General features: G+C 40.6%; 3 protein-coding genes and 1 pseudogene across 7 annotated transcripts; 3 read left to right on the top strand and 1 right to left on the bottom strand.

The window, feature by feature from the left end:
* Nucleotides 4,261-5,349, bottom strand: LOC107646985. The gene is made up of 3 exons (XM_016351126.1): nucleotides 5,094-5,349; nucleotides 4,828-4,932; nucleotides 4,261-4,745 (listed from the first exon to the last, which is right to left on the bottom strand). The coding sequence occupies exons 1-3, from the start codon at nucleotides 5,347-5,349 to the stop codon at nucleotides 4,261-4,263; spliced, it is 846 nt and encodes a 281-aa protein (XP_016206612.1).
* Nucleotides 9,107-11,297, top strand: LOC107625928 (DNA-directed RNA polymerases II and IV subunit 5A-like). Its single transcript, XM_021117908.1, is given in 5 exon segments — nucleotides 9,107-9,129; nucleotides 9,274-9,595; nucleotides 9,597-9,671; nucleotides 10,695-10,808; nucleotides 10,917-11,297. Coding segments are annotated over 4 exon segments (621 nt in total). The 5' UTR covers nucleotides 9,107-9,129; nucleotides 9,274-9,289; the 3' UTR covers nucleotides 11,043-11,297.
* Nucleotides 12,350-18,107, top strand: LOC107646977. Of its 5 annotated transcripts, none has more exons than XM_021117879.1 (2): nucleotides 12,350-12,551; nucleotides 12,650-18,107. In XM_021117879.1, the coding sequence occupies exon 2, from the start codon at nucleotides 12,883-12,885 to the stop codon at nucleotides 17,974-17,976; it is 5,094 nt and encodes a 1,697-aa protein (XP_020973538.1). In that variant the 5' UTR covers nucleotides 12,350-12,551; nucleotides 12,650-12,882; the 3' UTR covers nucleotides 17,977-18,107. The 5 variants fall into 5 exon arrangements, with proteins under 5 accessions (XP_020973538.1, XP_020973549.1, XP_020973548.1 ...); XM_021117890.1 differs by having other exon boundaries at nucleotides 12,350-15,139; nucleotides 15,242-18,107; XM_021117889.1 differs by having other exon boundaries at nucleotides 12,350-15,874; nucleotides 15,944-18,107.
* On the top strand, nucleotides 20,611-21,583 carry LOC107646970 (annotated as a pseudogene).

Below are 23,394 nucleotides of genomic sequence, written 5' to 3'. Positions count from 1 at the left end.
CAATTCCGATATTGCTCGATGCTGTGCACCAAATCTCCCTTTTACTCCAGGTGACTTAGTGGCACTATAAAAGTTGTCCTACATTCTGGAACTTAAATGAAAACTGTGTATCACAGTAGCTAGTGGTATTGACCTACTAAGATAGTTGTCGTCGGAAATTGGTTTTAATCCAAAATAAAGGAGCTTTCTTATAGGAAATATAGGCTGCTTGTTGCGTGAGGTGAAGATGTTTGTAAATTGAAGGAAAAATCGTAGTTGAGGAAGAGATAAAATATGGCTTTTTATTTAAAAAATAATGGAAAAATATTATTTCCCTAAATACGCATGGTTGAAAATGTTTATGAAAATGCGCAGCACCATTTCTATTGCAACACACACGAAATTGTTTAAGGCTCCAATTCACTACTGGTGCCAACGAAATGGTGCCATGTATGGCAAAGGAAGGGTTGACCACGACTCCAACCTTAGCAAACGGGAAATAGGCCAAGTCAGTGATGGCAGAAACGAAATGGGCCATGTCTTTGGCGGCACACACGAATTAGGCCACTCCAATTCTGGCACACATGAATTGGGAGACTCCATTTGCGGCGCACATGAAATGGACATTCCAATTGCGGGACACACGAACTGGCCATGGCTTTAGTTGAGGATGCAAGTTTTAGGTGCTCCAGTCTCCGTACCAACATGCATTGGGTGAAGCGGGTGGCATGGCAAAAGTGAAAGGTTTGGTATGTATATAAAAGGGGAGAAGAGGGAGGGGACCAAATGCAGCATCCGTAGAAGTGAAATAGGGATAAAAAACAAGAAGCGGTGGAAGAAAAAAAAGTGTGTGTGATTAATAATTTTGTGTTGTGGTTTGATAAAAATAAAAAATAAAATGAGCGGTGGTGGAATTAATGTGGAAGAAAATCTTAATCGGTTAGATGAAATTCATATTGTCGCGCATTTGACTCATAAGGTTAGTTTCAATGATCATGTGTTGTCAATTATGTTATTAATTTTCTTGTTATAACTAATTTTATTATTATTTAATATTGGTTAGTGTAATTTTAGTTATGTTTTTCATGTTTCTTTGTTGCAACCCACTCGTGTTCTGATGCCGTATGGCACACTTGTTGATGTTTTCACGTCAGATCCGCCAGATTCAAGCATGGAGATCAGGTGGCAGAGGCTTGAACCTTATCTACGACAATTAGGATTTTATTATGCTTCGTCAATAAAGCGTTTCAAGTATGACAATCCATTGATAAGTATCTTTGTCAAAAGATGGCATCCCGAAATGCACACATTTCACCTCTCCTAGGGTGAGTGTACCATAACACTAGAGGATGTTGCAATGCAGTTAGGGTTACCTATTGATGGCGAGCCTGTGAGTGGTACTCTAAGATCATGGAGTAAGTTTCACTAGAGAGATATATGGCAATGGTGCCAAGAACTTATTGGCAATGTTCCAGCCGGGCATATAGGGATAACGAAGTTCAACATAAAGTTGAAGTGGCTTAGAGCTCGTCTTCAACATATGCCGTTTGACTTACCAGATAATGCCCTAATTCAGTATGCCCGTTGTTACATTCTGTATTTGTTGGGAGGCGTGCTACTGTCGAATAAGGCCAACAATACAGTCCACGTTCGTTATCTTCCTCTTTTGGCCGATTTTGATGCCATCAGTATTTATAGTTGGGGTAGCGCATTTCTTTTTTGGTTATCGAGCCATGTGCTTGGCAACTGATTACAATGTGGAAGGTATGGCTGGCTGTCATACGTTGTTAATGTCTTGGATATATTACAGGCTATTATTCTAGGCACCAAATGTGACGACGCTGTATAGTTTTCCATTAGCTATAAGGTGTGGTATCATATGGCATATCATGTTTAGTGTTGTAACGTCTTAAATTTTACTTTATTGTTGAATATACAACTTATTTGCACGTTGTGATTTTTCATCAGGTGGGCGGGTAAGAAGGGACAGAAAGACTACGCTGAGCAATGCCTACTGAGGCACCGCCAGAGGTTGGACAACCTACAAGTGGATGAGGTAGGGTTTAGGCTTTATTGAATTTTATTCATTGTGTTTGTCTTAACATGTGTTGACGTGGATACCTTTGCGTGTAGTTTAATTGGTTGCCGTACATGGATCCTCGTTTTCTGTCCAGAGTGTTCACGGAATTTCTCAGCCACCCACATGAAGATTTTTACACTGCGGTTGTGCCGCTAATATTATTCAAGTGGATTGAGATTCTTAACAAAGACAAAGTGTTGCATTAATTTAGGGGAAAACAAAGACCACCCAACCCTCCCTTGAATATCGATACCTTCCACCGATAATCGGCCCCAACGACGATGGCTGGTGGCCCATCTGCCTATCAACTTGGTTTGAGGTATGGGCTAGTTGTTGTACTGAGGTATATCGTCTGCGAATTGATCGTGCAGACACCTTGCGTCCCAGCCAAGATTACTATAGGTGGTACTGTAACAGAATCTAGAGGTTTTTGTCTGCGCCTGATGCATTGCATGATTCACAGGGTGACGACATTCCTGTAGGTGCCCCAACAAAGTAAGGAAGAGCACCCATGGTAAGGTTACCTGCTGTTCCACAAGATCGTAGGTGCCAACATACGCACCGAGAAAGACATGACGGTGATGCTGAGGTAGGGTATGAAGAGGCAGAGTTTTCGGCACAAGACTGACCACTTGATGAGGCAGAGGTTGGACACCAGGGTACACCGCAACAAGCTCAATTTCGTGGGAATTACTACTACCCTCAACCATTCGTGGTAGGAGACCCCCCCTCAGCCATCTTCCATGCAGCAGGTTATGCCATACTAGAATAGCTACGAGGTTTGTGGTTCATCCCAAGGGTGTGGTACACAAGACTTGATTGATTCCATGGACAGAGTTGGTTGGACAAACTTCTCTTTTTTGTTTGACGGTTTAGACCATTTCATCCCTCAGCAGCCATCACCGTATACACCTACAGATCTTGGACTGGACCTTCCATGGTCCGATACCAACCCACACCCAACTATTGTGAGAAGGAGGTCTGCATCTATCGGTGACACTGCCGGATCATCTCTCCGACCGTACGATGTCTCCTTGATGCAATGCCGTCATCTTTCTTATGCAGGGGCTGATCATGCCGTGGAGGAGGCTGATGCAGGTCATTCTCGTCGTGACATTCAAGCTCTTTCATGTGGAACAGATGGGAGATTGGGACACGAGCACCATTAGTTGTTCCTCTGTAGTATTTAGTTTCATGTACTTTGCGTTGCCTTGCGTTGTTTCATTTCGCTTAAGTTAGTTTTGTTTCATGTGTGTCTATTTTATTTAGTTGTTGTCGTATGTTGTTTCCACATTTTTGTAATCAGGGTTGCTTATCGAACATTCTTAGTTATTAACATTGAAATGGGATGTAACACCAACATAAACATAATTTGATACAATGTAAAATAAAAAGCGAGTTAAAATAATAACAATAGTAGGAAACATGCAATACTAAGTAGAAGAAATGTGCGGACAGTTCCGTCTGGTATGACCGGGTTGCTTGCAAAGTCTGCATCGCTTTCTAAGTCCCAGCTCAACCTCGTCCATCTCATTCCTGATCCTTGTCGATACCGGACGTCCTTCCATTGTACGTCGGAGATGGGGGTTGGGAACGACTCATTGGCCTTCATATGGAGGCCACAGCTCCTCGTTTGGCAACGGTGGAAATTCCATCTGGTAAACTCGGATGATGTTCTCAACACGATACACTGTCGCGACATAACGCTGCCAATCAAGTCTTGCATGTGCACATGCAGATAAAGCATGAGCACATGGATAGCGCAACGCCTAGAAGTATCCACAGTCACATCTGTGATGTTTTAGTAAACCCTGAACCGAGACTGCACCCCGACGGCCGCTATCTCATCGACGGTGAAGATTAAAGTAGCCCTATCATACGACATCACAAGCATTTGGGCAATTCTCTCTCTGTTTGCCAGTATCGCTTTCTGTAGGAATTGCGAAAAAACTTGACCGCATGTGATCTGTGCTTGTGCCTGTTGACCCTTGTTGACAAATAATGCATTAAGATGATGGTGGGTCGACTTCACAATTACACACACTGGGAGGTTACGAGTTCCCTTGAGGACAGAGTTGATACACTCCGACAGATTGGTTGTCATGTGACCGTATCGACGTCCCTCAGATCCAAGCCATCATTTGCGGAGATGTGACCGGATCCTCGCTACTAATTAACTCCAGGTTGTATTACGCCTGCTCTTATGTTTTAGAATATGCCACATTGACCAGGTGTCTTTTGGCTTTCTTACTCTTGAAACTTGTTGTAAAGTTAGAGGCAATATGTCTCACAAAGTTCACATTGTGTTTCCATCCACACCCATCCCGCTTTAAAACAACCTTTATTGCTGCATGCCGATCAGAGATAAGCAATATTCCTGGTTGAATCGCTATATGTCTCTTGAGGTTGGTAAGGAAAAAGTACCACGAGTCAGTATTCTCCCTTTCGACAATTGCAAAAGCAATGGGCAGAATGTTGTTATTCCCGTCCTGCGCTATGCCCATCAACAAGGTCCCTGTATACTTACCATACAAGTGTGTTCCATCAACTGAGGCCATTGGCTTACAGTGCTTAAAGGCTTCAACAAACGACAGAAACGACCAAAAAACCTTATGAAACATGACGCTGTCACAATCCAATGTGTTGGCTACATAGTACGGTCGTGTTTGCAGGTCAACGATTGTACCTGAGATGATTATGCTTAATTAGTATCACACCGAAAGGACTACAAATTATACCATAACATAACTTTGAATTGCCAAAAATACCTGGAACGAAAACTTGCAATGCGTTGAAATATCTTTGCAGCTGGTCGTATGACTCCTCCCAATCACCATAAATTTTGCAATTGCCTCCTGCTTTGCGTGTCAAACCTTTTTGTAAGAAACCTTATATCCATATGCCGATTTGACTGATCCTTGCAACTCCTTTATGCAAATAGTCGCATCTGCATGGACCATGGGGAATATATGCTAGCAGATGATGTTACTATCAAATTAAGCATGATCTTGCGACATCGAGCTTGCCAAACAACTGTGAGGCCCTTCGTATTTTTTGAATAACCCAACCCGTACCATCCAACGACATTGGTCCCCAAACTGCTTGCATCGACATACATACCGAGTTTGATCTGACTCTACCACCTTGTATTTTGCAGTTCTATGGATGTTGTGGTTCTTGATAGCAAGCATCACTATTTCTCTATTGAGAAACTTCAACCCAACCTCCAACTCCATCTCACCTGACAAAGCATAGTTGCTCGGTCTGTCTTCAGCGATCGTCGAGTTCATTGCTCCAAGATTTAAAGACAGATAGTAGCCTGGAGTACCGCTGGATACACCATCACCCTCCGCCACACCAACCGATTTGGCACGAATCGGAAGATCCCTTTCGCGATAAAGCGGTTGGGTTTCAGGAACCACTTATGCTTCTTCACCACTATCATCTTCAATCTCATCTTCATCAGAAGTGTCTGCCAACCCATCAACAATACCTTTTAGGGATGCAACACGGTTGGAAGGGGAGGAACGTGCATGACAATTTCCTATATTTTGTCCCGGTGTCACAAAGGCGTTAAAGGTGGGACTACGAGCTCTAACAATTTCTTGCAAGGGCATGAAATCGGCCGTACCAAAATTTCTAACCTGCTCCACATTATTGGAACTAGAGGAGCTTCTACCAACATCTTGGAGATTCACACATAGTTCCAACGAGTAGATACTTCCAATGCTGCGATGATAAGAAAACATCATCGAAACATATTGGTCAGATTTAATCTGTATTTTTTGATATGCAAACGAGTTGGCAATTGCAACTGGCATCCTATAAGTCAACTTCGTGATTTCCTTCTTTCCGACCATACCAGTATTCATGAGAATAAAAAATTTCAGCTCTTGCAATGATGTTTGGGGCGGGATCATTATCCAGAGTGGATGTCACAAACAAATGTAATACCTTCAGATGTATGGGAAATTTCTCCATTTGGATAGACGATGATATAGATATTTTCAGAAGTCATAAGCACAACAAAACTACAAACTACCGTATTTTAGAAAGAAAGTGAAAAGATGGAAGAGAGATTTTGGAGATGGAATACACCGTAGAACAACAACGATTTCCAAGTATGGTAGCACACTAGTAGCCACAGCCATTTATATAGCGAAATCCATACACCATTTTGCAAGCGACACAACTTAGTTGCTCCATTTTGTGTGGAGTACCATTGAATTGGAACCAATTCGCGTCTGCCCCCTTGGATTGACCCTGCTGCTCCAATTCGTGTCTGCCATCCATGAGCAACCCATTTTGTGGACGCCATCAACATCATGGATTACTGACACGAAAGGGTGTCATCATTAAATTGGAGCCTTAAACCATTTCTATGCTACGCATTTTCATAAAAGTTTTCAACCATGCGTATTTAGAAAAATAATATATTTTTTTTATTTATTTAGATAAAAAAGTCGATAAAATGTTATAATAAAGAAAACTTGTTTATGCCCCCACTAGGGAGCACATTGAGATACATCAGAAAGAACCAAAGCAGTGTGACCCAAAATTTTTGGACTTATTATGGTCTTACTGTGGGATAATGTGGACCAATTGGTCTAGGCTCCGTTTATTTACCAATTTATATAATTTGGGCTTTATTCTCAGGTTCTTCCCTTTATTTTTTTAATCTTCATTTATAAGTACATTCAACATTCGTAATGATTTTAAGCTTGAAGGCTAGAAAACGTTTAAGGAAAACATTTTCGAATAAACACAAGGGCAGTAGAACTGTAGAAGTGCTCATTCACCAAAAGCAAACTAGTATAATTTCAATTCAATCCAATACTGAAAAAAAAAAGTTCAATTCAATCTAATGGTAGATAAATAATATTATCAACAAATCAGTATAAAATTGAAGCTCTTCACGTCGCAATGAACAAAAATGGGATTTAACTCCAAGTGACTTCAGTTGCTTAAGAAAATAAAAGTAAAGGTAAAAGCACTTCATACATTCTCAAGAATATATATTATAAATTTAATTCATTAAAAGGAATTTATAAATATAATTCATAGCAAGGTATTTAATATTAAGCAAACAAGTTAATGTATCATATTTTAACTCAATAAAATGGATATGATAAAATATTTGAATTGACCAATGAATTATAGTTCAAATAGCATAATTTTTTCATTTTTACTTAGAAATTTTGGCTTCGAGTCTCTCCTTTAACTTAAAAGAAAAATATTTTGTTTGGTTCGAATATATTTTTACTCATAGTCATTAAAGGAAAAATCCAGTCACTTAGTTGAGTCCAGCCACCTTTCAGACCGTTCAAGCATTGAACTCGGCAAAAATCGGTTCGGTCCGTTCGATTTTTATTAAAATAAAAATAACTGACCTGTCGGTTTTCAAAATTCGGAACGGGCCCTGCTTACTTTTTTTAATTTTGGAAACGACGTCGTTTCTCATTCATCAAAACCCTTTTGCCCTATCCCCTTAATGTTTCTCCTCTGGTCATTCTCTCATTAAAGCACGAGCTCTCTCGTCTGTCTCCCTGTGGTTCTTTGGATCTCGCATAGTCGCACTCAAGCTCTCCCCCTGTCTCGTCTCCGGTCTCTCTCACTGCCTTCAGTCTCGCACTGAAGCTGATCGTCGCACTCTGCGAGTCATCTCCGTCTCGTACTCAGTCGCTCGCGCGCCTTTCCTAGGCTCGTCGTCACCGGCAGCGGAAGCATCTGGTCCTGGGCTGGTCGTGGTTGTCGTCTTCTTGCTTCGAGTCTTGCCGTCAGCTTCCTCCCCGCTGTCAGCTTCCTTCGTGGAACCAGAAGCCCTAAACCCGATTTGGTGAGTTCCAACAAATTCTCCTGTTCTTTCTTTTTCATCAATGCACTTTGATTTTGTAGCTGAAAATATCACTTAACTAATTTTTTTGTTGCTAAAAATCATCATCATGAATTTGTTATCTTGAATAATTTGTTACTGAAATTTGTAGTTGAAAATATAACTGAGCTAGTTTTTTTTGTTGAAAATAATCACTCAGATGAATTTGTTACTAATTATCGTAACTGAATCTTGAATATGTTGCTGTCTTCCTCAAATAATTAATTAGCTAAATATTTTTGTTGCTGAAAATCATTGCTGAGTTCAATTTGTTAGCGATTGAACCTTGAATTTGTTGCTGTGTTGCTGAATAATGATTTAGTTAATTTTTTTTTTTGCTAAAAATCATGAAAGTTGAATTTGTTACTGATTATTATCATTGAACCTTGAATTTGTTTGTCTTTTTGAAATAATCAGTTAACAAATTTTTGTTGTTGAAAATCATTAGAGTTGAATTTGTTGTTGAAAGTTGTTGTTGCTGAGATGAATTTTTCTGTTTGTTCTCAAGAACAAGCATCATCAAATGAATTTTGTTCTCTCTTGATTATTTAAATTGAGAGAGTCACTCTAGTGGTCTGCCCCTGTAACTAACAATTTAATAAGAGAAGAAAGCTGTTAACGTAGGTCGGATCAACGCGGCAATAAAAACTATCCGACTTTCATGATCGAATTGATTTCACTTTAGACTTTTTTTTAGATTGGGTTGGTGTTCAGTGTGGGCTGTCTCCTCTATCAAAATAGTAAGAGAGAAAATCTGTTCGGAAGAGTTCATCACTAACGATGAGGCACGGAGAGGAATCTCTCCCGAAGAGGGGGCTCCATCCTCTTATAAACTTTCCCGTCCCCATGAAGATGATGAGTTATGTCTAAAAATTGATATTTGTTTTTCATTAATATGTTTATGAAGACATGTATTTTTAACTTTTAATTTTAATTTTATTTTTATAATTTTATATTTTTATTTTATTATGACCGGGTTAATCGGATGAATTCGTGACCCACTGGTTGAACCACGATCGGGTCAATTACCAGTTCAATTCTAATAATTATGTATATACCTGTTCTGGCCTGGCCCGTGTACACGCTTTTATAAATCCTTTCGTTCAAATGTAGAAGACAGGCAGCTGCTACTCTGTGCGAAGAAAATCTCTACGAGTATCACCTTTCTTCCAACCCTTTCAACCCTTTATTATTTATTGTGAGTTTTGTTCTCAGAATCCTAATTTTGAAGTGCGAATTTTTTCTTATCTCGTAAACGTGCATGTCTTCCGAATCAATATGCTATTTGTTCACATTATAATATGCCCTATATTTTGTTGTTTGTTTGGTTTCTGGTGAATAGAGAAAGAAAAAGAAGGATGGTTCTGTCGGAAGAGGAAATCAACAGGCTCTATAGAATTAGGAAGACGGTGATGCAGATGCTAAGGGACAGGGATTACCTTGTTGGGGACTTCGAGATCAAGATGAGTAGAGAAGAATTTAGAAGAAAATATGGCGAGAACATGAAGAGGGAAGACCTTGTCATCAACAAATCCAAGAAGGAAAAATCTTCTGACCAGATCTATGTCTTCTTCCCCGAAGAAGCTAAGGTTGGTGTCAAGACCTTGAAGACTTACACCAATCGAATGAACTCCGAGAATGTTTTCAGGGCTATCTTGGTTTTGTCAACAGAATTTAACACCATTTGCCCGCACTTGTATTAGTGAAGTTTCTGCAAAATTTCACTTGGAGGTTTTCCAGGTCTGTTTTTTCCTATAAGTTTATAAAGTTTATAATGTACCTCTTGAGTCATATATTCAATTTCTACAATTGCTCGAAACATCTATGGAGATTCAATTTCCATTGATTGTAGGTATTAGGAGAGTGTAGTAAGCTTAAAGAAATGGAATGAAATGAGTTAGGGTTTAGGGTATTCATATGTGAAGAGATTGAGGGTGGAAGTGGGATTTGATTATAAGATAAATGTATAATAACTTAGTTTCATCAAAGACCTAGTTTTCATCAATTGGACTATTATACCCTAGTATTCACTATTGACTATTGAGCCCAAGTTTAATAAAGCATGATGGTTCAAGAATTGAAGCTATCTTCAACCAATTTTAGCAACAAAATAACCCACAATCAATAGAAACCCAATATTAATTAAAATAATTTCCAACATTCCATTCTCTTTTTCTTTATAAAATATGGTTCCATCACTAACCCCAAATTGAGAAAACAGAATTGAAAGTTTGATGGAGTAGGATGGAATCTTCTGATATTTTATTACTAACAATTCCACTCTATTTCATTTTGTCGAACCAAACAATGAAAACCAATTAAATCCCTTGGACTCTATTCCACTTCTCCTGAAATCACTAATCCAAACTACATTTATAAAAATAAAATTTGTTAGTTTTGGTGTTGAATTTAGAACATACTAATTAATAAACAACAGGATTTTATAGGGAGTCAGAGACTATTGTCCTTGTGTTTAGTCTTGCAAGCTTAGAGATAATTAATACAATTCATAATGGTGGGAGCTGTTTATGCTTCACATTTACCCGTATTCTTTTATCTTTTTTTTGGCGATTGGAAATTTTCACCAAGAGATATGTGTGCAAAGGAAATAGTGTATTAATAATTATTTCTTTGGGTTATCCTTTCAATGGTTAAAATTTTCTTTTTTTTTTTTTCATTTCCTTGTGTTATGTTAGTTTTGTTGCTAGAAATATGGTTGTTTCTCTTTGTCAATTACAATTTGTAAGAAACCTATTGATGTAGGAAGCAGAATTGCTGATCAACATAAAAGAACATGTTCTTGTCCCTGAGCATCAAATACTTACTGATGCAGAGAAGAAAACTTTGATTGAGAGATATACTGTAAAAGAAACTCAAGTATGTTTAATTTTGACTTATAAATTTAATTCTAGAATTGTACTACAAATCTTGCAACATACTAACATGTTACTTCAACCCTAATATTTATGATGGGGTTTTCCTCAGCTTCCTAGGATTCAAGTTACTGATCCTGTTGCAAGATATTATGGATTGAAGCGTGGACAAGTTGTTAAGATAATCCGGCCAAGTGAGACTGCAGGCAGATATGTTACCTATCGATTTGTTGTATAAGAATTTCCTTGAACGTCATGACTATATTTATGGTACCATATGCCCTCTATCGATAGATATTTATGAGAGCTTGAGAAGCATGGACAAGGATAAAGAACCCTTTTTCATTTGGCTTTACTCTTTTTGCTATTAGTTAGAAGTTATGGTTGAACCTTTGTAGTCAAACTAAGACACACTATACTGCGGTGGTTGGTTTCCAATGTTTCGCAAAACCTGTCTTTAACTGCACGAATTCTTTTGGTTGTGCGTTCTTGCTATCGGTGGGTTATTCTGAATATTGGAAAATATGGTGACACGGATTCCGGATAAAATGACATCAGAATAGGGTCCACTATTTTAATTAAAATATTTTCTTTCAATTCATTATGTATGTCATTTTAACGTGATGTTGTCATTATAACTTGGCGGTTAGGTTAAAAAATATTAGGATTTTCATGACTCAAACAATTATCACTTACGTTATTGTGCATAATTTGATCGTTATACCTATAAATCATTAAAGTTACTCAGACTAGTTTAAGAATGGCTGACAGGTGTTTGTGATTTTAGATCAGATTCAGTCCTAAATCATTAAAGTTACTTAGACTAGTTTAAGAATGGCTGACAGGTGTTTGTGCTTTTAGATCAGATTCAGTCCTTCGTATTAGAGATAAAAAAGAAAAGAAAAAGATGTTAATACTATTTTTTGTCATGTATTTTTTTTTTTTCTAATTTGATAAATTCTTAGGAAACATAATATTAATTTGTTTTGAGAGTAAATTATCATTTTTTCATAAAAATTTAAAATGTTGATAAATTTATCTACGAGAAAACAAAACTGATTTTATACCCCCAAAAAGTATGTGTCAAAACCTCAAAGTGGTCTTAAGATTCATGAAGTGCTCCAATTTCGTCTTTGATTTTTTAATTGCACTATTTACTATGATTTTTCAATTGCACTATTTATATCCTCCAAATTGGTAAAAATACACTTATTTAGGACAGACGAGTAATTGATTTAGGACATATGCATAACTTATTAATTTTCAATCCCAAACTATTTTGGTTTATTCTCTAATGGGTGGGTTTGTGCATTCCTCATTTCCTCACTTGATGTTGGATTTTTACTGTCAATTTTACTACATAAGTTTCTTTCCAGCAAATTAATTTTCAGCAAGCAGGATATATTTCACATTACGGCCAGCAACTTGAGCACTGCACACTACATCAGCTGTGGAATGAACTCAAGTTATCCTGTGACTCTGTGAAGGCACGTGAACAAGTTGACTTATTCAATAGTCATAACCGCTGGAAGAAGCGTGGACATTCTCGGAACTAAAACCGACCTATAATCTCGGCCGCAGTATCCTCTGGCTGAGTCAGCTTCATCTTCCAAGGATGGCCCATAACAACAGAATCCACTAAACTGAATGGGCGGTAACTCCTCTCAACAGAAAGATACTAATAACAACTCTAAACCGTAAACATCGGAGCCACTCCACCCTATTCGCCTATAAAATACAAAGAAACGTAACCCACAGGGCAGACAACTCTCACTCCTGATTATTATATTTTCCTTTCTATAATCAGCGCATATTCTTACTTGAGCGTCGGAGTGCTTTTTGCAGGTACTCCCGCCGCCGTGTTTCAGAGATATCTGAGGACCAGTTACTGCGCTTGCCCCGGCCGGCGTATAAGTTCGTCCAGGCCAAGTAGACCTCAAGGACAAGCACACTCCTCGGATCATTCAGGACGGAACATTTGGCGCCCACCGTGGGGCCGAGTCAAGCTAACCCTACTTATTTCTACTATATTTCTATCTCTTGAAGTCTTTCTTTGCAGGATTACCCTGACCATAGGTATGGCCGACAACGGAGTCCCTCAGCTCACACAAGCCGACCTCATGGCCCAGATGGTTGAACTTCAAGCAGAGGTCAAGAGACTGGCCGAGCTGTCGGCACAAAACAGCGCCAACAAACAGGATGAGGGCAATCCCAAAAGCTCGTCCCAGAGTGCGGCTGACTTGTTAATCGCCAACCCTCCAAAAGAGAGACTGACGTTGGATAACCCCTTCTCTGAGGAAATCACAAATTTTCAGATGCCAAAACACTTCACACTACCCTCCTCACTCGAGCCCTATAAGGGGATTGGTGACCCCCGGGCTCACATTAAGAAATTTCAGTCAATGATGTTTTTTAACGGCCCTAACAATGAACCTGTATTTTGCAGAGCTTTCCCGACTTACCTTGACGGGGCCGCTTTACTTTGGTTTTCGAAATTACCTGCAGGTTCGATCTCCTCTTTCGAAGAATTGGCAAAGTCTTTCATCGACTATTTTGCTGCGGCACGAATATACGTCCACGGATCGGATTATCTTGGCACAATTCGCCAAGGTCCTCAGGAGAGCTTGAAGGACTATTTGACCAGATTTGCAGAGGCGACAATGGAGATACCCGACTTGGACCCCGCCGTCTACCTACACGCACTTAAGGCCGGTCTCCGACCTGGAAAGTTTAGGGAAACCATCGCGATCACCAAACCACGGACATTGGAAGAGTTCAGGGAGAGGGCGGCAGGACAAATGGAAATCGAAGAATTACGCGAGGCCAACAAAACGGAAAGAAGACCCAGGAGAGAAGAAGACCGAACACCAAGGTCGCCCCATAACAAAGACCTCGGCAAACCATTCAAACTTACTCCGAAATTTGACAATTACACCAGATTCAACACGAGAAGGGAAAGGATAATCAAAGAAATACTCAATGCCAAAATCATAAAACTTCCAGTAAGAGCAGGTAGTTATCAAGACCAGAGGTTCGTAGACAAAAGCAAATACTGTGCTTTCCACCAGAAATACGGACACACGACCGACGAATGCATAATAGCCAAAGACCTCTTGGAGAGACTTGCTCGACAAGGCCTACTAGACAAGTACATTGAAGGAAGAAAACATAAAGGGGATGATAGAGACAAGGAGGAGCGACAACCGACCCCAGTCGACAAAGAAACTAACAAATGGTCGAATAGCAACCAACCCAAAGCAGTCATAAATTGCATATCTGGAGGATTTGCCGGAGGCGGTGAAACAACATCGGCAAGGAAACGCAGTTACCGAGCTATGTTGGCCATCGAAGGGGCAGCATCACTAAACAATCAGGAGACACCAGATCTAGAAATCACTTTCAACAAAACAGACATATGCTCGGCCGCCCCACACCTAGACGATCCAGTGGTAATCTCCATCCAAATAGGCGATCTTTTGGTAAGAAAAGTCCTTTTAGACCCAGGTAGTAGCGCAGACGTTCTCTTTTATTCTACCTTCTTAAAAATGAACTTATCTGAAAAACTGATACAACCCTCATCTGGAGAACTAGTGGGGTTCTCCGGAGAAAGGGTACCAATAAAAGGGTATATATGGCTAAAAACGACAATAGGTGAAAACCCGTTATCCCGAACCCTTGATATACAATACCTGATAGTTGACTGCATTAGTCCCTATAATATTATTCTCGGGAGACCTGCTCTGAACATGTTCAGAGCAGTGATATCAACTTTTCATCTATGTGTTAAGTTTCAGGCACAGGACGGCAGGATAGCAACGATCCACTCGGACCGACAACAAGCTCGGCAATGCTACAACTCTAGCCTAAAAAGATCGGACACGAGACGGAGGCAACACGAGGTCAAAGCAATCCAAACCAGAGAAGAAATCCTATCCCTAGCCGAACTTGACCCCCGGGGAGACGCGCAGGAAAGACCCCAACCAACGGACGAACTTCAGAAAATCCAACTGACATCAAAATCAGAACAAGTAACATACATCGGTCAAGCACTCCAAGGGCAAGACAGGGCAGATCTCATCAAGTTACTACAGGCCAACTCTGACCTGTTCGCTTGGACCCCAGCCGACATGCCAGGAATCGATCCAGACGTCATCTGTCACAAACTCGCCACCAACCTGTCAAGCCGACCTATAGCTCAGAGGAAAAGAAACCTCGGAGCAGAGAAGTCAAAGGCAGCCTTAGAGGAAACCACTAAACTCTTACAAGCCAATTTCATCAGGGAGATCCGCTTCACCACATGGCTCTCAAATGTGGTAATGGTAAGAAAGAACTCAGGTAAATGGCGCATGTGCGTCGATTTTACAGATTTAAATAAAGCATGCCCTAAAGATGCCTACCCTTTACCATGCATTGACAAGCTTGTCGACAACGCATCAGGTTTCGAAAGCTTAAGCTTCATGGATGCATACTCTGGGTATAATCAGATACTCATGCATCCTGAAGACCAAAGCAAAACAGCATTTATAACCGAGCATGGAAACTTTTGTTACCAAGTAATGCCATTTGGCTTAAAGAATGCAAGTGCAACCTATCAACGCTTAATGGACAAAGTCTTCCATCACCAAATAGGACGCAACATGGAAATCTACGTAGACGACATGGTCGCCAAGACCAGAAAAGAAGAATCGCATTGCGAAGACCTCGGCGAGATATTCGAACAAATCCGAGCTTATAATATGAGACTAAACCCGGAAAAGTGTGCCTTTGGGGTAAAAGGAGGAAAGTTCCTTGGATTCATGCTTACCTCACGAGGAATCGAGGCAAACCCTGAGAAGTGTTCGGCAGTCCTCAATATGACGAGCCCTAAAACAGTAAAAGAAGTACAAAAACTGGCCGGAAGGATAGCGGCGTTATCTCGATTTTTACCTGTGGCATCAAACCGAGCATATCACCTTTTCCAAACAATATCGAAGAACAAAAAGTTTCATTGGACAGAAGAAGGCAAGAAAGCATTCTCCGAGCTTAAAGCAATTCTATCAACACCACCCGTGCTGCAAAGACCAGAAATCGGTAAACCATTATATTTATACTTGTCTGTTTCAAATTATTCTATAAGCTCGGCCCTTGTGCGTGAAACAGGGAAAACACAACAGCCAGTGTACTTTGTCAGCAGAGTCATGCAACCAACAGAGCAACGATATCCGAGGATAGAACAACTCGCCTTAGCACTGGTAATCACAGCAAGGAGACTTAGACACTACTTCCAAAGCCACACAATCATAGTGAGGACAAACCAACCACTAAGACAGATACTGACGAAGCCAGAACTGGCCGGACGCCTCACCAAATGGTCCATTGAACTTTCAGAGTTCGACATCCAGTTCCAACCTAGGTCGGCACTCAAAGCACAAGTGCTGGCTGACTTCATCTCAGAACTAACGACTAATGAACACGACAAGTCTTGGGAACTTCATGTTGACGGAGCATCAAGCCGAGAAGGAAGTGGAGCAGGGGTAATCCTCAAGGAGGGAGACAAAGTAATAGCCGAACAAGCACTCCAATTCCATTTCCCAGCCAGCAACAACCAAGCCGAATATGAAGCCCTCATTGCAGGACTCAAACTCGCCTTGAGCCTCCAAGTACGAAGCTTGACAACACATTGCGACTCCCTCCTCGTGGTGCAACAAATCCGAGGAGAATTTCAGGTAAAAGATCCCTTGCTAGAGCAATACTGGCTCATAGCAAAGGATCTTATTTCAAAATTCGACGCATTTAGCATACTGCATGTTTATAGAGGAAAAAATATGAGAGCGGATGTACTATCCAAGCTCGGAGCCACTAGGGCAGACACACAAACATCCACACTAACACAACTCTCACTAAAAAAGCCGAGCACTGATTTATTACATATGGAGAACATTAACCACCTCCATGATTGGAGGACTCCTTTTCTTGAATACATTAATACAGGCGCTATACCAAGAGACGAACTCAAACCACAGCACTTCAGACGAAAGGCAAGCTTTTATACGAGCATAGAAGGAAAACTATATAGACGAGGACTCTCACAACCCCTGCTAAAATGCTTAAGCAAAGACGAAGCAAAAGAAGTAATGGACGAAGTCCACGAAGGAGTCTGTGAAAACCACATCGGCGGACGAGCACTGGCAGCTAAGATCGTCCGAACCGGATATTACTGGCCAACCATAAAAAGGGATTGCATAACAAAAGTCAAAACATGTGACAACTGTCAGAAACATGCAGCTATTTCCACAAAGCCAGCCGAACTACTACATAGCATGGAGGTAAGCTGGCCATTTCACAGATGGGGGCTCGATATCCTCGGTCCATTCCCAATAGCGCCAGGCCAGGTAAAATTTCTTTTAGTAGCAATAGATTATTTCTCAAAATGGATAGAGGCGCAACCATTAGCACGGATAACAGCTGAAAAGGTACGATCATTTATATGGAAAAATATTATATGCCGATTTGGAATACCCAGGGAAATAATATATGATAATGGTAGGCAGTTTACAGATAATAAACTCTGTTCATTTCTAAAAAACTTTTACATAAAGCATCGTTTTAGCTCGGTCGAGCACCCACAAACCAATGGGCAGGCTGAGGCTGCTAACCGAGTAATATTGCAGGCAATAAAGAAAAAACTAAACGATGCAAAAGGAGAATGGGCGGAACTAATCCCAGAAATATTGTGGGGATACAACACAACAATACAAACAACTACGGGCGAGACACCTTTCAAACTAGTCTATGGGTCCGAAGCACTAATCCCCATTGAGGTTGGAGTCCCCACCCTGAGAACCGAGCTATACGACGAACAACGCAACTTACAGGCAAGGAATGTCGAACTTGATCTAGCCGAAGAGACCAGGGAGCTAGCAGCCATTAGACAAAGAGCAGTAAAACAAATAATAGAAAGAAAGCACAACAAAAGGGTATTGCCGAAGACATTCACGGAAGGTGACTTGGTCCTCAGACGAACAGAGGTAGCTAGACGTCCCCCAGCTCACGGGAAGCTCACCGCAAACTGGGAAGGTCCATTCCGAGTAAACAAGGTGCTCGACATGGGAGCTTACCAACTGCAAACATTACAAGGCAAACCAATATCTGGAACCTGGAATATCTCTTCTTTGAAGATGTACCAATCTTAAGTTGTACAAATTGCGGATGAGGGTACTCTTTTTCCCCTTTAGAGCTTTTTCTCCCGAAAAATAGGGTTTTTGCCTAAGGAGGGTTTTAATGAGGCCTGACGCACAATATACTCTATTATCAATAATCAAATTCAATCAAACGCGTCATACTTCGTCAAAATATTCAAAAAACACAAATGATACCGTTACCAACTATCGCACTTACTACTATAATAAAGCAAAATAACAAACACAAAACGTAAGCCGACCTAAACATGGTCGAAAACCAGTCAACAAAAGTTCAAACACGAAATATCTCGTTCCCAACTACATAAGTCAGTCTACAAAGAAAACAAATAACCAAACTAAGGGGGAGGGGGGACATTCTCATCATGCTCCTCCGCCGTCCCGTCAACGACTAACTTCCCGTTTGCTACTACCTTCGTCATATCAAGACGACCAATATCAAACTCCGGAGCCAACAGAGAAATCTGGCTTACAGCTCGGTCGAATCCATAAGAGAACATCTCCATGTTATTTTCCTCCAACTCAAGAACACGAGCCGTGAGACCACCCTTGGCGACATCATTTTCCATCACCTCAGACTGCAATAGTCGAATCTGATCTCTCAGCCGAGTTACTTCTTCCTCCGATTCCTTCGCCCTCGCAACAGCACTAACAACAACATCATCCCTCTCTTTTACCGACCTCTCCAGTTCATCAATCTTAGCCTTATATGTCCTCTCAACAGCGGCAGCCTTTTCTACAACCCCCTGGTGTTCGGAACCAATGAGCTCGGTAGTGCGACCAACACACATCAAGCGAGAACCAATGATCTACAACCATCACACCAAAATAAGAACAAAACCCTAAAGAAAGATCAAAGTAAAATTCAAATAATGCAAACGAACCTGAACAAATTTGCCAAGACTTTCCATACCAACACGACGAGTCATAAGCATATCCCCGGGTATTGAGAGGCCCGATCAGAAAGCTCAGCAAAGTTGAACTGTTCACTCCAGAGAGAATGAGAGTTCGACCCCGCAATGAAGCCATGAAGTTTCTTCTGCCGATCAAAGGCAGGATCACTACCGCCAACGACTTCCTGGTCAGCCTCAGAAATAACCTCCAAAGATATGTCATCCCTCTTTCTTTTAAACGAAGACGCTGGACGGCTAACAGAAGAAAAGGCTTGCCCGCCACCTTCCTTATGCTCGGCGGGACCAACAGTTTTATCCTTTTTCTTGTTTAAAAAGGTCTGTAACTTCAGAGGGTCCAAGAGAGGTACTCGCCCACCTACAGGATAATCACCAACATCAGTAAAACCATACAAACAGTTATACAAATAAAAAGCAAACGAAACATTACCTATATACATTTTCAAACCCTCAACATCGCCAGAATCATAAAAACGCAGAATATCAGCAATAGACATACACTCCCCAGCAGCAACACTCTCAACCAAAAAATCCAACAAAAACTCCTCCTCTTCGCTCTGCTCAGAAGCCTCGAGAATCTGACTCGGCTCAGAGCACCAATAAAGGGGAAATTTTTCACAAAGCTCGTCATCCAGATAAAACGGATACTCTGACTCAACAGACCGGACTTTGACAAAAAGAGATTTGAAGTTTTTAAAGGAAGATTTGTAAAGAAAGAATACAGAACGACCAGGAAAGCTACTAAAACAAACCCACAAACCCTTTCGAGTACCCTTTGCTTGAAACAAAGAGAAGAACAATGTCAAAGAACAAGGGAAAGATAGATAATCCATTAAAATCTGAAAGGCACGAAGGAACGCCTAGGAGTTAGGGTGTAACTGCGAAGGAGCGCAGTTCAGTTGGGTAAGAACATCACATTCAAAGGGAGAAAACGGAAATCTCACACCAAGCTCAACCATGCATGGAGTATACATATAAAAATACAACCAATCTCCCCTTCTCTCGTAAACCCTATCATCACTAGAGCACGGGAGAAGTTCAACAGTGACCTCAGAACCCCTCCTTACGAAATCTACTCCTCTTAACTCAGAAAGGGAGTCAACACTAGTGAAGGAGGACGACCGGGTCCTAACGTCCTCATTAACCCAGTGTAAAAGATAGAAAGCACTAACCTCTCGAAGACATAGCGAGATAAAACGGGAAGGAAGACGAAATAGCAAGGCGTAAGTTCCAAAAGAGGCGTTTATTGCAAGCCCACTATATTAGTGGGCAACTTAAATCCACACCCACTACAAACGTGGGGAACCAAAACGACATCAACACACAATAAAAGCGACACAGTTTTCCAAAACACAAAAACCCAAAAAACACCTTCGACACAACAAGCAGGCCCACCAAGCATTTACCGCGCAAAAGGAGAAACCAAATATTCAAAACACTCAAAAGCTCTGCTGCCGTTCCTATACACAACACCAGCCGAGCTTGGGGGCTATGATGTGTACGACATTCTCGGAACTAAAACCGACCTATAATCTCGGCCGCAGTATCCTCTGGCTGAGTCAGCTTCATCTTCCAAGGATGGCCCATAACAACAGAATCCACTAAACTGAATGGGCGGTAACTCCTCTCAACAGAAAGATACTAATAACAACTCTAAACCGTAAACATCGGAGCCACTCCACCCTACTCGCCTATAAAATACAAAGAAACGTAACCCACAGGGCAGATAACTCTCACTCCTGATTATTATATTTTCCTTTCTATAATCAGCGCATATTCTTACTTGAGCGTCGGAGTGCTTTTTGCAGGTACTCCCGCCGCCGTGTTTCAGAGATATCTGAGGACCAGTTACTGCGCTTGCCCCGGCCGGCGTATAAGTTCGTCTAGGCCAAGTAGACCTCAAGGACAAGCACACTCCTCGGATCATTCAGGACGGAACAGTTTGCATACAAAAGTTGCTCAGATTGCTGCATCAGCCTTCAACATCCCCCTAAGTTTTGTGTTCATATCAGATACAAGTACTGACAAGGTAATAAGTTAACTCTATTAGAGGGTTTAACTAATTTCAGAGGATAGCAACTGAAGTCCTGGCAAATTTGTGTAGATTTTTTTGCAACCTTTCTGTTGATAAACATGTTGAATATAATATCCTGAGGTTCTTTTCTTGGTTCATTTGGATTATTCTTTCTTGTGTCTAGAAGTATTGTTTCTGATTCAACTCATGCTTGCTACAAAATCAGGTTCCTAATTCGTCTCCAACGGCAGAAGCTGCTGTTCTGATATGTATGGAGCAGCGGTTTTAGATGTATGTGAGCAAATAAAGGCACGCATGGAACCTGTTGCTTCACGTAACAACTTCAACTCATTTGCTGAGGTACAGATTTTGCTTCAGCATGATTCATTCAGAATAAAGGACTAAGCACATTGATTAACTGCATTTATGGAAATTTTATTTTCACATAAATGTTATGTCAATGCTGGCATGGCAAGTTTAACATTTCTAATAAACAAAATAAATAGTTCACAAGATCCTATTGAAACTGTTTAAAATTTCTAATAAACAAAGTAACATCTATATTTAAATCCTTCTTAATATGTATGCTGTATAGGTATTGTCAACAATTATTGTACGGTTACAAGGTGGCCTGTGCTTGAAAGATATCTTCTGAACATTTTCTTGCTCTTATTGTTTTCAGCTAGCTGTTGTGTGCTTTGCAGAGAGAATAGACCTTTCTGCTCATGGATTTTTTATTACACCTGATATTGGCTTTGATTGGAAGATGGGTAAAGGAAAACCTTTTAGATATTTCACTTATGGGGCTGCATTTTCTGAGGTGGAAATTGACACCTTTACCGGGGATTTTCACACTAGAGTGGCAAACAGAATTATGGATCTTGTTTTCTCTCTAAACCCAGCAACAGATGTTGGTCAGGTACTCATCTTCTGCAGTTGGTTTTATTATTTTTATTCTTAATTTTCATAATAAAGAAGAATGTTTGCTAAAGATACATTCCTTAGACTTGCAACTTCCAGACTTTTCTTCAATGTTTTTGAAAAATCCTATTTGATATGTTTTTCATGCTCTCTCTCTCTCTCTCTCTCTCTCTATATATATATATATATATATATATATATATGTTGTTCATCCTGTTTATTTTCACAGACTGAAGGAGCTTTTATTCAAGGTTTGGGTTGGTTAGCTTTAGAAGAACTTTAATGGGGAGATGCAGCTCATAAATGGATTTCCCCGCCTTTACACATGTGACCCTGGAGCTTACAAAATTCCTTCTATCAATGCTGTTCCATTGAAATTCAATGTCTCACTTCTAAAGGTGTGTTCTTGATTCCTGAAAAGTTATTTAGTTCTTTTTTTTTTCTAAAGCTCCCCTTCCAGTTTTAAATAACTGCCTGTTAGATGACTGCTCGCATGAAAATGTCTAATGGTTTGATATATTTGTCTAAAATGCTTTAACATAATACGTGTTAATATCTTAACTATTATTGAAGACATTTTCATGAGTAGCCAAAAAAATTGAAGTTAACTCCATGGTTAGTTGTTGTGTGTGGTAACTGGTAGCCGTAGGGTCATGCAAATGTTAAGGCCATCCACTCATCTAAAGCTGTTGGCGAGCCTCCGTTTTTCCTAGCATCGGCAGTGTTATTCGCCATCAAGGACGCGATCAGAGCTGCAAGACTTGAAGTGGGATGGAGTGATTGGTTTCCTCTTGATAATCCAGCAACTCCTGAGAGAATTCGGATGGCTTGTTTAGATGACATTGCATCCTCAACTTATTAACTCAGATTTTCATCCCAAACATCGTGTTTGACACTGCACTTATTCGCTTGTTCATTTTCTTATTCACAGCATGTCAACATACAAAGAATGGAGCAGGAAATGTATATGTACACTTAATTTGTTACATCAAATAAATGCCACTTCCCCTTTATTATACACACCTGAGATCTTCAAAGTTAAATCATGTGCTCAAATCAAAGTATGTCTCAACTATCACTTCATACATTATGATGCATCAATTGTGGCATGACATCAAGGACTCTCATGTATTGCTTATTATAAATCTCTCATATATTGTTTAATGTAGGGAATGCTGTATTTTACAAATCTTTATAAATAATAGGGCTATAAAAAATTTTGTATGTTCACGTGGGATTTAATTAGCGTTTAATATTGATTCAATATAATTTTGTATGTTCACGGTGTGGAGAAGAGACGCAGAAACGACGAGGACGGGAGAAGCAGAAACGACGCTGGGGAGAAAGGGAGTAACCCACGGCGAGGAGCAGAGAAGCGGCGACGACGACCCACGGCGAGGACCAGCGACAGAGAGACAAAGAGGTAGACAGAGAGAGAAGGGAGAGAAGGGTTCGGTGATGACAACGATGCGGGGCTGTGGGGGCTGCGGTGGCCACGGGTTGGGTGGCTAGGGTTTTTTTCTTTCAATTTCAATTTCTTCAGTTTCAAAGAGGAGGGGACCAGGG

Source organism: Arachis ipaensis, chromosome B01 (assembly GCF_000816755.2).
Source record: "Arachis ipaensis cultivar K30076 chromosome B01, Araip1.1, whole genome shotgun sequence".
NCBI lineage: Eukaryota > Viridiplantae > Streptophyta > Magnoliopsida > Fabales > Fabaceae > Arachis > Arachis ipaensis.
This window is presented reverse-complemented; position numbering and strand designations above follow the sequence as displayed.

Coding starts and splice junctions, on each gene's coding strand:
- LOC107646985 (XM_016351126.1), bottom strand. CDS start 5,349: ATGAACTCGACGATCGCTGAAGACAGACCGAGCAACTATGCTTTGTCA. Junction 4,933..5,093: donor AAAATACGAAGGGCCTCACA/GTTGTTTGGCAA, acceptor TCTTACAAAAAG/GTTTGACACGCAAAGCAGGA. Junction 4,746..4,827: donor ATTGCAAGTTTTCGTTCCAG/GTATTTTTGGCA, acceptor TAATCATCTCAG/GTACAATCGTTGACCTGCAA.
- LOC107646977 (XM_021117879.1), top strand. CDS start 12,883: ATGGCCGACAACGGAGTCCCTCAGCTCACACAAGCCGACCTCATGGCC.